Source organism: Equus przewalskii, chromosome 5 (assembly GCF_037783145.1).
Source record: "Equus przewalskii isolate Varuska chromosome 5, EquPr2, whole genome shotgun sequence".
In the NCBI taxonomy this organism is placed as follows: domain Eukaryota; kingdom Metazoa; phylum Chordata; class Mammalia; order Perissodactyla; family Equidae; genus Equus; species Equus przewalskii.
Window position 1 is genome coordinate 70,717,776 of NC_091835.1, and position 15,064 is coordinate 70,732,839.

General features: G+C 48.8%; 1 protein-coding gene across 1 annotated transcript; it reads right to left on the reverse strand.

Annotated features, from left to right (window-relative positions):
- Positions 1-640: 640 nt before the first annotated feature.
- LOC103558892 (keratin, type II cytoskeletal 2 epidermal-like) lies at positions 641-14,720 on the reverse strand. The gene is made up of 12 exons (XM_070621413.1): positions 14,688-14,720; positions 14,349-14,423; positions 8,638-8,722; positions 7,801-8,439; positions 5,553-5,767; positions 5,260-5,320; positions 4,785-4,880; positions 4,450-4,614; positions 3,470-3,595; positions 3,049-3,269; positions 2,365-2,399; positions 641-1,897 (listed from the first exon to the last, which is right to left on the reverse strand). The coding sequence occupies exons 4-12, from the start codon at positions 8,290-8,292 to the stop codon at positions 1,605-1,607; spliced, it is 1,704 nt and encodes a 567-aa protein (XP_070477514.1). The 5' UTR covers positions 8,293-8,439; positions 8,638-8,722; positions 14,349-14,423; positions 14,688-14,720; the 3' UTR covers positions 641-1,604.
- Positions 14,721-15,064: the final 344 nt, after the last annotated feature.

Consider the following 15,064-nt stretch of genomic DNA (forward strand, 5'->3'; position numbering starts at 1 on the left):
TGTCAAGAACAGTCTAGCACATAGTAGGTGCTCAATAGATGATGGTTGAATGAGTGCTTCCTCTCCAGGAGCCTAGGGCTTGCTGGACCCAGTAGCTGTGCCTCCACGTCCCGTCCCTGGCCCTCTTCCCTCCTCCAAGCACTCAGAACAGAGCTCACCGGGGAACTGATGACCTCGCTCCCAACCAAGGCCGCTGGACCCCCGGCTGCTAGGCTGGGAACTGCTTTCTGGACGCGGCAGGAGACAAGGCAACAGAGGGCAACAGAGCTGAACTCTCGACTTGAGCCCGCAGGCTGCTGCTCCCCGCTCCACAACCTTTGGCCATTTACCTGATAATAACCCTCACAGCAATAATGAGAGCAACACCATTACCCCTTAATTAGGCAATAATGACCCCAGCTTGGCTGCCAAGCAAGGCTGAGGACCTGAAGTTCACTATTTTAAAAACAGAAGCTGAGCTTTCCCAATAAAGAGAGGAAGTACGGGTCATTTTGCTCTCCTTCCAAAGCTAAATAGAGACACAAGGCCCTTTCGTCAGCACAGGTGATGGAGTAGGGGGAACAGAGCGGGTACACGTGCGTGTGTGCGCATGCGCGCGTGCTTCAGGGAGGTGGTGGGGGTGAACCAGACTCAGGGCTCATCTGATTAGCGCATATTTTATGACTTCCCAAACAGAATGAATTTCCCACGAAGTTTATTGGAAAGTACGGCGGGGAGGGGGTTGAGCGTGTGGAGGTGAATGCAGGCAACTCTTTAAAAGGAAACACAGGAGAAGACCTTCTCCACTGACAGCTGGGGCCCAGGCTCTGTTCGCACCCTGTCTAGCCCAGCAGGTCACACTGGATGTTTATTTCAAACTGGACTCCGCCTGGAGCGTGGTCCTAAGACACATTTGTTCTTGTTATATTTTTACTCTCCCCCCTGGAGGAGGGGAGAACATGAACTCAGCCATCCCTCACGTTACATCCAGGTGGATATCCACACTGGCCACTCAGCGAAAGGGGTGGGGCCCGGATGGCATGCCTGCACCCCCAGGTCCCCACAGACCTTCCTGTCTCCTCCTCCCTTGGTGAACACCGGGGTCTGTGAATCTATGGGAGGCAGAGTCTGGAAGCCCCAGGATGGCTCAGATGGGGCTTCAGAAAATCAAATCAAAACAAGATCATGATAAACCGTCGCAGATTGTCGGTATAAAGGCTGACCCCCATTAAGGTGGCTAACTGAGAGTTGAGTGTGATGATGGAAAAGGGGGTGTGCGTGCGTGTGCCGGTACTTCAGGATGGAGGGAGAAGAAGAGCTTTAGCTTCTGCACCTCAGAAGGGGAGGGCATGGACTGGGAGCGCTGTGGGAGCGCAGGGCGGGCAGGGGAGAAGGTGACTGAGGCCTGCAGACCCGTTGACGCGGCCTGTGAAGGGTTTCCTACGGGGCCCCAACATTTGGATGTGTGGGGAAAAAAAATTTGTTTTGGAACCTGTCTCCAAATTGCCAAAGAAAATAAACAGGTGGGAGTAGGGCCAGAGCAGATATGTGAAATGCTCGGGTCGCTGGATGCCATGAGATCAGGGCTGGAAGATTCCTCTTTGCCTCTGGGGAGTGTGGGGGACCTACAGGTTTCTGTGCCCTGAGCTGGAGCCCTGGTTTCTCGTTGAACCGGACTCCTCATTTCCTACGCCAGCATCGCTGTCTCCAGAATTCGCAACTTGAGGTCCAGATCCTTGGGAGCTCCCGCTGGCCCCTGCAGACCCCGCAGCCCTGGACGCAGATGCAGATGCCACACCCGGTTCTCTGAGGGCGCTGCCTCCCCTCGAGGAGGCTCTGTCCCCTGAGCTGAAGCCAAACGTGGTTGCACGGGAAGTAGAGGTTGCACGGGAAATAGAGACTGTGCTTGACGTCACAGCTGTGGGGAGACAGAAGGTGGGTAGGGCAGCTCTGGGCATGCCTACATGCCTTCTCAATCCCTAACACCCATCTCTCACAGAGCGTCGAGGGGCAGCTCCCTGAAGCGTCTCATAAAGCAACAATGGCCACCAATGCCAGGGCTCCCACCGGCTCCCAATGCCGGATGCCCATCCCTCCATCGGGGCCATCTCTCCACCACCAGACTCAGGGGGTCCTGAAGGCAGGACCTCCGCTTCCCCCGCCTGGAGGTGAGCATGCGATCCTAGATGCAAAGGGAACCTCAGAGCTCCTCTATTCGAATCCCCTCCTTGGGACCGCAAGACAAGACCACACAGCCAGTGTCCACACAGTGAGGTCAGGGCCCCAGCCCCCAGGCTCCTATCGGAGGGCTCTTTCCTCCTTTTGTCAAGAAAGGGCAAGGGTGACTCCCGACTGGCCAGCGAAGGGGAGCCCGCCGTTACTCACCGTAGCTCACACTGTTGGTGACTTCTCCAGACAGCCTGTTGGCACAGAAACAATCAGAATGGTCAGTAAATCTTCTGACTGGGGCTCAGGGGAGGACCACTCCCAGAAGGAAGGAGACCCTTGGTCCGATGCATAATTTGTAATTGTCTCACTCTGAAAAATACTTGGGCCCCAGAATTGTGTCAGTTCCCCGCTGGAGTGACGAGGACAGCTGTCCTCCATTCCCCTGCCCGTGCTCCCCACCCGCAGGGGGCTCATCGCCACTGTTCCTGGACTCGCTCCACTGCTCCTCGCTCCCCCGGTCCCCCAGCCTGGCCCCTCTCCATCCCTTCCCCAGCCTGGGCTCAGTCAGCCTTGCCACACTGGGCAAAACTAAGGAAAGCTGTGTCTTTTTGCTCTGTCTTTCTCAAAGGCAGGGACATCTTCCCACTTTTCCTTTTGACCCAGAGGTCCAGAGGGAAAGTTTGGAGGAGTTAAGGACTCCATACAGGGCCTGGGGCTATGCTAATCACGGGCATTCTTGACAAAGGCCCCGATTAGACACCCGCCAACTATTGATGAAGCTCAGGTGTTGTCTCAGGAATGAGTGAGTTAATTCATTGTCCCATGATACAGGTGAGAAGGCTGACACAGGGTCACTACCGACGGGCACTCGCCCATCCTCTCCCCGCCTGGGCTGCTCACCTGCTCTCCTCGCCCTCCAGCAGCTTGTGGTAGGTGGCGATCTCCACGTCCAGGGACAGCTTGGCTCCCAGCAGCGCCTGGTAGTCGCGCAGCAGCCGGGCCAGCTCCCCCTTGGCCTGCTGCAGGGCGGCCTCCACCTCAGCCAGCTTGTCCTGAGCATCTTTAAGGGCCACCTCACCCTTCCACTCTGCCTGTAGGATGGCGTCTTGCAGGGCGGCGCTCTGCCAAGGGCCAATAGCAGGTGGTAAGTGGCGCACAGGAGATCAGGGACCTATCTGTACCTGACTGTGCTTCTCTCTTGCCCACCTTCATAATTTATTGTGGAAGATGTGAGAATACAGAAAAATAGGGGAAAAAAATCTATCATGAGCCCACCTCCCCACTTCCCCCAAAGGCCACCACTGCCAATTTGGTGCCCCACCTGTTTCTTGAGGTTGGCGATTTCTGCCTGAAGTCTCTGGATGGCTCGGTTCAGCTCACTGACCTCCATCTTCATCACTTGGAGGTCATCACTCTTTCTCCCGGCAATGACCTGGAGGTCCTGGTACTGGAACCCGGAAAAGGCAAGAGTGAAAAGATAGCAAAGGGAGAGCCGACCCAGGGCTCCTCACCCCAGCTCTCTAAGTCTCTAAGTTCAACCAGGACTCGTAAGTCCTGCCCAGCCTGGTCATTGTGGCTGGAAGCAATCTCAAGAGGAGACCCATTCCTGTCTGCTGGGAATGTGTGGTCTAGCTGAGGGAACGGAACATTCCCATACAGCTTAGATAGGAACTAGCAAAGATCACCTACCCCAATCTAGACAAGAATACACCCTGGTCTGTCCTTCCCAGTCAGACCTGGAAGGGATCGATAGCAACAGGCCATCCACAATGGGAAGAAGGCTCCAACTATTTCATGTGTGGACCCGGCATTATTATTTCTGTCAAAGAACCACCATAAACTGCATTCCACTAAGCTGGGTATAAGGAAGGCCAGGCTTCCTGAAGATGTGCTTCCATAGACGTGGGCTGGGAAGGCAGCGGGGAGCATGTGCAGGTAGAAGGAAGCAGGCCTGCTTGAAACATTGCTTCCCACGGTTCATGGAATGAAGAGCTGACTGTACTGGTTTGAAAGCCACCTTGTTGTCTCCCATTGTGCCTGGGTCTGCAGCATTGAGTCAGCTACCCCTGCGTAGGACAGGCAAATCCCCAGGATGCCAGAGCCCTGGTAACTTCCAGTGGTAGCTGATCCCGAGACTTCCACAGTAGCCCTCCCCACTAATCTCCAGCACAGGACATATAAGGTCAGGTGACCCCACCAAACACAAAGCCAATGGAGCAGGTCAATCCCTAATGGCAGGAATGGGGACCCTACACACCCTCTGGCTATAACCCAGCACAGGATACTTCTCCAGGTACGCACTTTGGTCTGGTACAGGGCCTCGGCTTCAGCCTTGCTCCTCTGGGTGATTTCCTTGTACTGGGCCTTGACCTCAGAAAGGATGCTGTCCGGGTCCAGGTGCCGATTGTTGTCCATGGAGAGGACCACGTTGGTGGTGCTGACTGCCTGCTGTGCCTCGGCCAGCTCCTGTGCAGTAGGACAGGGGTGAGTCCTCAGGAAACACTCAGCACCCCCTTTTGGGTTCCCAGAGCCAACTCACCACCAGCCCCCCAGGGGCAGACCAGGGAACCTTCTCCCTTTTCCTTGGTTTTCCAAGCAGCCCAGGGGCTCCCAGAAAGCTTAAGCCCCAAACTTACGGCAGCATAGAGGACTTGCAGGAATTCGATCTCCTGCTGCAGGGCATCCACCTTGGCACTGAGGTCCACCTTGACCACGTAGGCACTGTCAACATCCTAAAAGAAAGGAAGGAGCGGGCTCCAGGGGGCTAGAAGAACTTGACCTGCGCTGTCAGGATGCCAGAGGGAGAACAGCATCCATAGGCAAGCACTGAGGGAAGATCAATTCTCCACCCAGAAACTAGCAGAGTGGGGACAGTGCCAAGTGGATTTGGAGGCTGAGCGATGACATCCTTAAGAAGTTGAGAACAGGACTTTTGAGCTAGAAATCAATGTCTTCATTCTTATTATTTAATGCAGTCTTGTACCCAGCACTGTGCTGACCTGGAGGTTAACTGGGGTCGGAGATTATTCACTGCTGAGGAAACTGAGCCCAGCGCCCAGCAGGGTGAGAATATCAGAACTGAGACCTAGGGGAGAAAGCCAGCCGCCTCACCTTCTTCAACACCACAAAGTCATTCTCAGCATTTGTCCTGCTGTTGATTTCTGCTTTGTATCTGGTGGGATTCAGTAGATAGGAAGACTGTTAGGTTTCAAGACATTCAGTTTTCTCTGCCCTGAACTTACATCCACAAACAGATTCACAAGAAAAAAACAAACAGAAAGAGATCCCAAGGATTCCTGTAAAGAGGCCAGTTCTAGGCCATAGCACTTCTTTCAGACCTAGACCTGGGAGCCACATGCATTTTGGCCCAACACCAACTGTCCCACCTTCGCCTGCTCACTCACTTCTTCTGGTATTCCTCCACGGAATCCTGGATGGTCTTCAGCTCTGCTTCCTGCCGGGTCTTCTCTGCCATGAACTTGTCCATCTGCCTCCTGAGGTTGCCGATATAGCCCTCCAAGACGGGCTGCAGGCTGGGGGTGCGAATGCTGACATCCAGCTGCTGCAGCAGCTCCCACTTGGTCTGTAGCACCTGGTTCTGCTGCTCCAGGAACCGCACCTGGAAACAGGAAGTCCACGGGCTCAGTCCCAGGAGACAGCCAGAGTGGGCTTGAGAAGTCCCTGCTGGCCTGGCAAGAGTGACGAGTGAGGCATTAATTCTCAACATGCTATGGTAGAGTTTAGTTAGCCCTATTATTTGGGTAGATTTCAGGTATGTGGAAACTGATAATTGCTTAGAGCAGGGGTGCTCAAACTCTAGAGAATATTAGAATCGATCACTTGGAAGGTCATACACAACATGGAGGACCAGGTGTCTTAATGCAGGATGGAGTCTAGGCTACCGAGATTCCTAGACTGTTTACCAAGATTCCTAGCTGATTCTGATTCCCTCCAAAGTATGAGAACCACTGGCCCAGATCATTTGGAAAGAGGAGATGTCAGAAGACTCATCAATAAGCCAACAAAACCACTCACTCTTGGGAATGTGCTTTTACCAAACAGCCTCGACTGTTTGATGCAGACAAAACAGTCCCTTTCCTCACCCTCCTCAGTGTTTTCCTCACATTGCAAGTGACAGTGCAATGAGTGGCAAAAGAGAAGAATTAACAGTTAATAAGTACCTCGAATTTTTTGAGCACCTTCCTGGTAAAGCGCGCGGGACACTTTCTCTGCACAGTGAGAAAACCTCCGCCCTCCTCCTCCCCCTCCTCCCGCCCCCATCTCACAGCACAGCAAACCAAAGAAGAACCTGGTTTAGTTCACTTTTTCCCCCAGCCAGAGCTTTAATGAAGCAGGAACCTGTACACTTTCCCACCTTGTCTTTTTTCAGCTTCATTGAGGTGTAATTGACAATAAAAGTGTGATATATTTAAAGTGTACAACGTGATGATTTGACATGGGTATCCATCGTGAAAGGATTCCCGCAATCAAGTTATTAACACATCCATCACCTTGCATATTTACCTTTTCTTTTTCTTTTTTGGTGAGAACACTTAAATTCTACTCTCTCAGCAAATTTCCCTTATACAGTACAGCATTATCAAGCGTGGTCACCAAGAAAGAACAGAGTTCTTTAATGCACCATCTAACCTGGTAAGGCTGCCCTAACCCCAGAGCTCTGGGCACATTCGCCAGTTCTACTTTGCTTCTCACTGGCTTCTCCTGATGTTTCCCCGGCTCTGAGTGTATGCAGCAGTGCAAATCCCTAGCAGCTCCTACCTAAGGAAGAGCACCCTGGGAAAGGTGGGGGTAGGCAGAACTAGAGCCTTCCTCCCAGACAGTCCTGACCTTCCCAGTGGTGCAAACTCAGGATGCAGCCTTCCTGCCCCTCACCTCCCCCCGGATTCAAAGTAAACCTCTATCCAAGGTTGGTCCGAGCAATTGTTTGGCATAGCTGGCATAAGAAGTCTGGCCTCATTTTGGTGTCGAGACTGGATGAGATCTGAAGGTCAGCGTTCTTCAGGGCTGTAAATGTCGTTCACCACTCCCAGCCTGACCAACAGCATTGAAAAATCACCTGGCCAAGTCATTTGCATGGGCCCCATGCTCCTTTTCCAGAGCCCATTAAATGGGCACTGTCTGATTTTTGTGGTCTCTGCTCTCTGGCTTTGAGAATGGAAATGTCAGCTTGCTCAGAGATAACCTCCTAGACACAGAATCCTGTGGCAACTTACGGGGAAGAAACCATTTGTCAACGTCAATGCATCCACTCACAAGACACCCACTGACCCATCCGACTTCTTTAAGCCTGGACCTGTCAGCCCGCTCTAACCTACTATGCATGCAGGAGGGATCACCTTTATTTCAGGGTGAGTCTGCAAGGCCCTCAGTTTGACTTGGCAGTGACAGGTTGCTGAGGGTCAGATCCAGTCTCCCAGGGAGGCTTGGAGAATGTGGGAAACAAAGTGGGCACCTTCCACCAGGGCCAACTTTAAGAGACAGGGACGGAACTAGTTGACCTCAGATAATCTAGACCTGCGCTGTCCGATACGGAAGCCACTGGCCACATTTCCACCATTGCAGAAAGACCTTTCTGCAGGTCCCTGGAATATTTCAGGCCTGGCTGGCCGGCCTCCAGGCATTAGCACTCACCTCGTCAATGAAGGAGGCGAACTTGTTGTTGAGTTCCTTGATCTGCTCCCGCTCCTGCTGCTTCACCTCCTGCGCCTCAGGGTCAATCTTCACATCCAGAGGCTCCAACAAGCTTTGGTTGGTTACAACTTCCTGGATGCCCCGAGGGCAGACTGCTGGGCCTGCAGACCCCAGACCTCCAAAACCACCTCCGAGGCCAAAGCCCACCCCACAGAGGCTGCCCCTCCCCAAACACGCACCCCTGAAGCTTCCCAGACTGCCACCAGGGCCCAGGCCTCCAGCTACACGGGTGGAGATGCTCTTGCTCCCACCAAGGCTGATGAGACTCCGACTACTGTAACCTCCAGGGCGGGCAGAGCCGTGGCAGCCGCCGCTGCTCTTGCGGACCGACAGCAAGCTCCCTGCCCTTCTCCAGCACCCTCCTGGTAGGGTGGCCGAGCCACTGCTGAAGCTTCCCCTCTGGCACCTCATGGCATAGACCTGCCTACTCATGGTGACTCAAGAGGAGTGAGTGACACCAAGAAGGTGGGAAGGAGGTGTCTCGGTGTTTCCCTGCTGGGGTGCGGAGGGCTCCCCTTATATAGTTCCTGGAGTTGGCAGCTGGCCAAGGACAGGTTCCTGGGTTTGGCTCCCCTGAAGCTGAAAGTGACAAGAAAATAAATAACACTATCTGCTTGGGAACAGTATGTCAAATAATGATTGCTTAGTTAGCAGGGTTTTCTAATTATTACTTATCTATCAACTATCTGCTGACCTAGGCACTGTGAAGTGTGTGTGATCCCACCCAAAGCTGTCAGATAGGGTGTTTGCTGAGACTGTTGGGGTTTCAACACTTACAGTTTCTGCCGGAGCGGTATTGAAACTCAAGATACATCTCCTTGAAGCTTTAGGACAATGACGCTGATGAATTAGAAACTGATATCTAGAAAAAATGGCGATTCAAAGAGACCCACTCAATGGAATTTTCTATAGTTGGTGGGAATTGCTTCTGCCTCCCTGCCAAACATTTGTTTTTCCCCAAAGAATAGAGAATAGTTAAATAAACTGTGTCTATCGATGCAATATTATACAGACGATAAAAATGGTGGTGACAGGGTTTATGCAAACATTGAATAATCAATATGAACGCTAAAACCCAGGCAGAGAAAGAAGGCTGGACGAGGACTGGAGATACAGTGTGAGCATAGCTATATTCTTTTTAAAAATGACTAAGCCTAAATATTTTAGAAAAGTAGGTTAAAAAAATATATACATCAAAGTGTTAGTGTTAGTTGTTTCATGCAATGGTTGATTTTTAAATTTTCCATCTTTCTCCTTCTCCAAGTTTAAAATAATGAGCAGGTAGTATTTTTATAATGGAAGCGTCCAGCCCTGTGAGGCTGCAGACTCCTCTGCAGGCAGCCGAGAAAGCCCCTCTAGAAAACACTCAGGCAGGCCAAGGACCCTGATCCCTTCTTTTGGTCACTCCATAACTATGAGGGCAGCTGACGGAAGGAATATTCTGGACTCAAGCTCCTCTCACTAGCTGTCACCTAGACCAGGAAAATGTAGATCACCACACTGACTAGGGTCCCATCTTGGGCCTTTAATTCTCCTCTTCTGCCTGAAACTGCAGGCCCGGCACAGGTCATCTTGCACACCTGCATGTGCACACTTGCACTGGCAGGGCTCAGCAACCTCTCTCAGTTGGTCTCCTTCTCTGGACCCCAGGGAGAAGCTGAGATGTCTCCCCCACCCTATAATCATGTACCCTCCCTGCTCAGACAGGCCTCAGTAGCCGTCCCCACCCATTGTATGTCACCCCTAATCCCGTCACCAGGAGGAGATCCAGCTAAAGGAAGAGAACAGCCTGGGGTATAGTGGAAATGATGTGGGGTGTAAGATCAGAGCCTTGATTTTTCATTCTAGCTCCACTACTTCCTAGTCTTGTCATCTGTCAAATGGGGTGATAATGACACGTCCTTACTACTTAACCAGAGTTATAGAAACTGTCCAAGAGAATGACAGGAAATGTTAGCTTTTACCTTTGACATTTGACAAAGCTAAATGTCAAAGTCCGTGTCTTTCCCCAGCAGCAATCTCATTTAATCCTCACAGCAGCATTATGAGGTAGACGTTATTATTATTATTTTTGTTTGCTTTTCAGAAGTGGAAACTAAGATTCAAAAGATTAAGTGCTTTGCCCAAATGGTACAACCAGTCAAATAGCAGATGCGGGATTTGAACCACGGCTGACTGATTCCAGAACTGAGTACATAAATGTTGAATGGATTCCATAAAAACTGAAGAGCCAGGGCCTGGGGGCCCTGCTGGGAGGTGGTAAACCTCGAGCAGGCTTCAGAGGAGGGGAGGAAGCAGGGTCATTACAGAGCCGGGGTGGGGGAGGGGCCGGCAGTAGCCCCACTAGACGTGAGGCGTGGGAAAGAGGGGTCTGCGGCGGGTCACAGAAAACAAGAAGGCTGTGAGTAAGACAGAGGTGAGGGGACAGGCCAAGTCAAGGCGGAAGAAATTAACGGTGACAAAAGCAACAGAAGTAGGTACTGCGGGCTCCAGGCAGAAGCAGAACATGCCTGTGCAACCCTCTCTATTTTTAACTTTTCCTCCTTAGACTTTTATTCCAGGAGAGAATATTTGTGACCATTAGGTAGGCAAAGATTTCTTAGCTAGGACCCTGAAAGCCCAAAATATTTTTAAATATTGATAAATTGGAATTCAGCAACATTAAAAACTTTTGCTCTTTGTAAGATGCCATTAAGGAAAATGAAAAGACAAGCCACACACTGGGAGAAAATATTTGCAAGACATCTATTTGACAAAGGACTGTTATCCAGAATATATAAAGAACCTCTGCAACTCAATAATAAGTCAAGCCACCCAATAAAAACCTGCACAAGACTGGAACAGACACTTCCCAAAAGGTGTACAAATGGCCAATAAGCACAAGAAAAGATGTTGATCATCACCAGCCATCAGAAAAGTGTTATGATGTGTTATTAAAACTACAATGAGCTAATATACACATCCATAGACTGGCAATACCCATTGTTGCAGAGGAGGTGGAACAACTGGAAGGCTGATGGAAATGTAACGCCAGACACTCCCTGCCTAGGAGGGGGCGTTCTGGGCCTTGTGGTAAGTGGACATTGAATTTCATAACAAAATGCCAAATTATTTTCCACAGTACCTGTGCAGTTTTGCATTTCCAACAGCAATGCGTGAGAGTTCCAGTTGCTCCGCATCCTCTCCAGCCCTCGGTATTTTCGCTTGTTTGTTTTGTTTTAGACATTAAAACAGCTTGTAGGGTCTCCTTGTGGCTTCAGTTTGCATTTCTCTAGCGACTAAAGCTGTTGAGGATCTTTTCATGTTTTTATTTACCATCTCTGTCGCTTTTCTGAAGAAGCATCTGTTCAAATCTTTTGCCTATTTCTTTCTTTCTTTTGTATTGAGGTAAGTTTATAACGTTATGTAAATTTCAGGGTGTGCATCATTATGTTTTGACTTCCTTACGTCATATTCACCACCAAACGTCTAGTTGCCTTCCATCACTGTACAAATGTGCCTTGCCCATTTATACTGATTTGTTTTGTTTTCTTATTAATGAGTTTTGAGAATTCTTTATATATTTTAGATACAAGTCCTTTATCAGATATGTGTTTTGCAAATGTTTTTGCCCAGCTGTGGCTTGTCTTTTCATTCTCTTTACAGGGTATTTCACAGAGAATAAGTTTTTAATCTTGATGAAGTTTAATTTTTAATCTTTTTCTCTTACAGTTTATGATTTGGGTGTTGCATCTAAGAAATCTTTGCCTAACCCGAGGTCACAAAGACTTTCTCTTATGGTTTCTTCTAGAATATTTATAGTCTATATCTGACTCTGTATTCGGTTTCATCAATCTATGTGTCCACCCTTTAACCAATACCACACTGTCTTGGTTACTATAATGTCTTGAAATCAAGTAATCTGAGTCCTCTAACATTTTTTTTCAAAATTATTTTGGTTAGTTCAGGGATTTTGCATTTCCGTGTACATTCTTATCAATCTCTACAAAAAATCTTGCTGCGATTTTGATTGGGATTTTATTGAGCATAGATTAAATTGGGAAGAGTTGACATCTTAGCAATATGAGTCTTCCAATCCATGAATATGGTTTATCTCTCCATCTATTTCGGTCTTCTTTGATTTCTCTTATCAGTGTTTTTCGGTTTTGAGCATACACATGATGCACAATTTTTTTTTACCTGTATGTCTAACTACACTTTCTTGGTGCTATTGTAAACGATACTGCCTTATTAATTTCAATTTTCAATTGTTTACTGATAGTTTGCAGCCTGTAACCTTGCCGAAATTCATGTTATTAGTTCCAGAAGCTTTTGTACAGAATCTTTGACATAATCACCTCATAAACAAATGAAATCAGTTTTATTTCCTCCTTCCAATCTGTATGGTTTTATTGCTTTCTCTGGCATTATTGCACTGTTTAGGAATTCTAGTATGATGCTGAGTAGGAGCAGAAACAGCAGATATCCTTGTCTGTTCCCAGTCTTAGGGGACAAGCATTAAGGCTTTTACCATTAAGTATGCTAGCTGTAGGTTTTTGTAGATGTCCTTTGTCAGGCTAAGGAAGTTCCCTTCTACTCCTAGTTTGTTAAGTGTTTTTTAATCATGAAAGGATATTGAATTTTGTCAAAAAAATGTTTTGCCTCTATTGAGATGACTTTATATTTTTTTCTTCTATAATATGTCAATATGGTGAATACATTCATTGATTCAATGAGTGTTGAACCAGCCTTTCATTTCTGGGATAAATCTCACCTGGTCGTGATGTATTATCTCTTTAATAATTTCTGGATTCTACTTGCTCATATTTTGTTGAGAATTTCTGAAACTATATTCATGAAAGATTTGGTCTTTAGTTTCTTTTTCTATAATGTCTTTGTCTGGTTTTGGTGTCAGGGTGCTGCTGGCCTTATAAAACAAGATGAAATGTGTCCCTCTTCTATATTCTGGAAAAGTTTATATAAAATAAATTATTTCTTATTAATAATTAAAATTTAATAATATTATTTAAAAATAATGTTATTTTAAAAATTTAATAAGTATTAAAAATTTTAAATTTCTTAATAATTAATAATATTTCTTATCAATAATTAATATTAATCTTAATAATAATTAATAATTAATAAATAAAAAATTATTTCTTAATCAATCCCACATATCCTTCAGTGCCTGCATGTAAAATCATGTCACCTATGAAGCTTTCCTCAGTCCCACAGTACTGTCTATAACTCTGGTAATGATAGTAACAACAATAAGTGGCCTACGGCACCGCACTCTTATGACGGCGCAGGTCCTATGGAGTAAACATTTGGCGTTTATTATTATGCATAACATCCCCAGAAACCCTGAGCTCAGAGTTGCTAAATAAATTGCCTAAAGTCACACATTCTTTCATCTGATCATCAATTTTTTATTGAGTATCTACTAAACTTTAAGGTACCACGAACTAAACCCAGCACAGTCTGCTCGCTCAGCCTCCCTTAGTGTTTCTCAAAGCCTGGCCCTTGCATCACCAGTATCAGAAGCCCCTAGAAGCTCATTAAAAATGCATATTTCCAGACCCCACTCCAATCCTCTGTAGTGGAAACTCAGGGAGGAGAGGGGGTGTTGCAGGCAGGAAAGTGCATGCTGAATGAGGTCCCCAGGTGATTTTAAGGCACCACTGTACTCCCGGAGTAGCTCTATGTTACACGCTGTCTTATTTCAATAGCTATTTGTAAAGTTCTCATCCATCCCCTAGCTGGACTGTGAGCTCCCCGTGGCATGCGGTGTCTTGTGAGTGTTGGTATCCCCAAAATAGCCAAGTGCAGTGCCCTGCCCACAGTCATTGTCCGACAGACAGTCACAGAACTACAATGAAGTGGGGTGAAAACGACGCAGAGCTTCAGATACTCGTGCCCATCTACATGCAGTGCCTCTCGGGCTGGGTGCCCAATCCCCCACTGGGCTGGGAGGCTGGAGGAACGAGACCGGCCCACCCAGCAGCACAGACAGGGCTCTTTCATCAGACCTGGGGGGGCATGTAGCGATAATCCCCTTCCATCTCCTTTAACCCGTGCAGAAATCCAGCCTTGAGAGGAGAGGTGACTGGTCCAGTGTCGCACAATGATTCCCCCAAGAAGCAGCTCAGCGTTTAAGTCTCGCAACTCCCCGAGACAAAGCCTTGCCCACTTCTCAGCAGGTAGAAGCATGAGCATTCCCTTCAAGTGGGCTTCCTGGAGGAGGCAAGCTGTCCAAGGACTCTCATTTGAGTTGACAGGGAAGAAAGAGTTTGGTGCAGGGGAGGAAAGAAGCTCATTTAAATTCCTACTAAGACTCACTCACTAGCAGAGAAAGGGAGGGAACCACAAGAGGGAGGGTGTCCCACATATTCTGCAACCTCATCAGGATATGAATAGTTAGCCTAGTTCCCTACGGAAATAGAGCTCGTAGCATCCTTCTGCCTGCGCCCATCTCCCTTTTGAAGCCCAAGACCTGACGAGTCACTTACCAGGTTTGACGGAGGACGGCAGAGGCCCTGGCGGGAAGGGTGTGACCCAGATGCTGGACTCGTCTCCTGGGACTCCTAGGAGGGAAAGGGGACTCTGTTCCTCCAGCTGACCCCTCAGTCCATTACCTGCTTAGAGACGGATTTCTTTCAGCCCCAGGCCCGTACCCCTGAGTTAACTTGCAAGGCTAAATCAGCTACTGGAGTCCAACATGAGCATAACATGTGTCTGAGTCCATCTGAAAAGAGGAACTGAGGCCCAGGCAAGGAGGAGTGAGGAGCTGCTCACCACAGACGGAGACTCGCACCACTGAGTCTCAGGCAATAAACCTGCCGTCTTACCTGCCTCACCTCCTTTCCCCTCAGAAGGTTACCAGAACGGCTCACCGTTCCCGAAGCCTTTATAAACAGTGTGTGAATTGGGGGTGGAGGCCTGGTTTCCACGCCCACCCTGAGCCTATCTATTTCCTTACCCACCTGGGAGGTTCAGATGCACAGACTGCTAAAGCTCCCCTCCGGCCCCAGATGTCTGGGACAGTAGTCCCTGGTTAAGGTCACGTTCGTGAGTGTGTGGTATATACACCCTAAAACAGCCGGGCCCCCTACACTTCTCCTTCCCAGCCTGCGCCCTCGCGTCCACAGGCCTCTCCCACCTGACCAAGGCCTGGGCAGCAGTCAGGGCCCTTCTCTGAGTGGCACATCATCCTAGAATAGTCGAC

Coding starts and splice junctions, on each gene's coding strand:
- LOC103558892 (XM_070621413.1), bottom strand. CDS start 8,292: ATGAGTAGGCAGGTCTATGCCATGAGGTGCCAGAGGGGAAGCTTCAGC. Junction 4,615..4,784: donor TGCAAGTCCTCTATGCTGCC/GTAAGTTTGGGG, acceptor CCTACTGCACAG/GAGCTGGCCGAGGCACAGCA. Junction 3,270..3,469: donor TCGCCAACCTCAAGAAACAG/GTGGGGCACCAA, acceptor GGCCCTTGGCAG/AGCGCCGCCCTGCAAGACGC.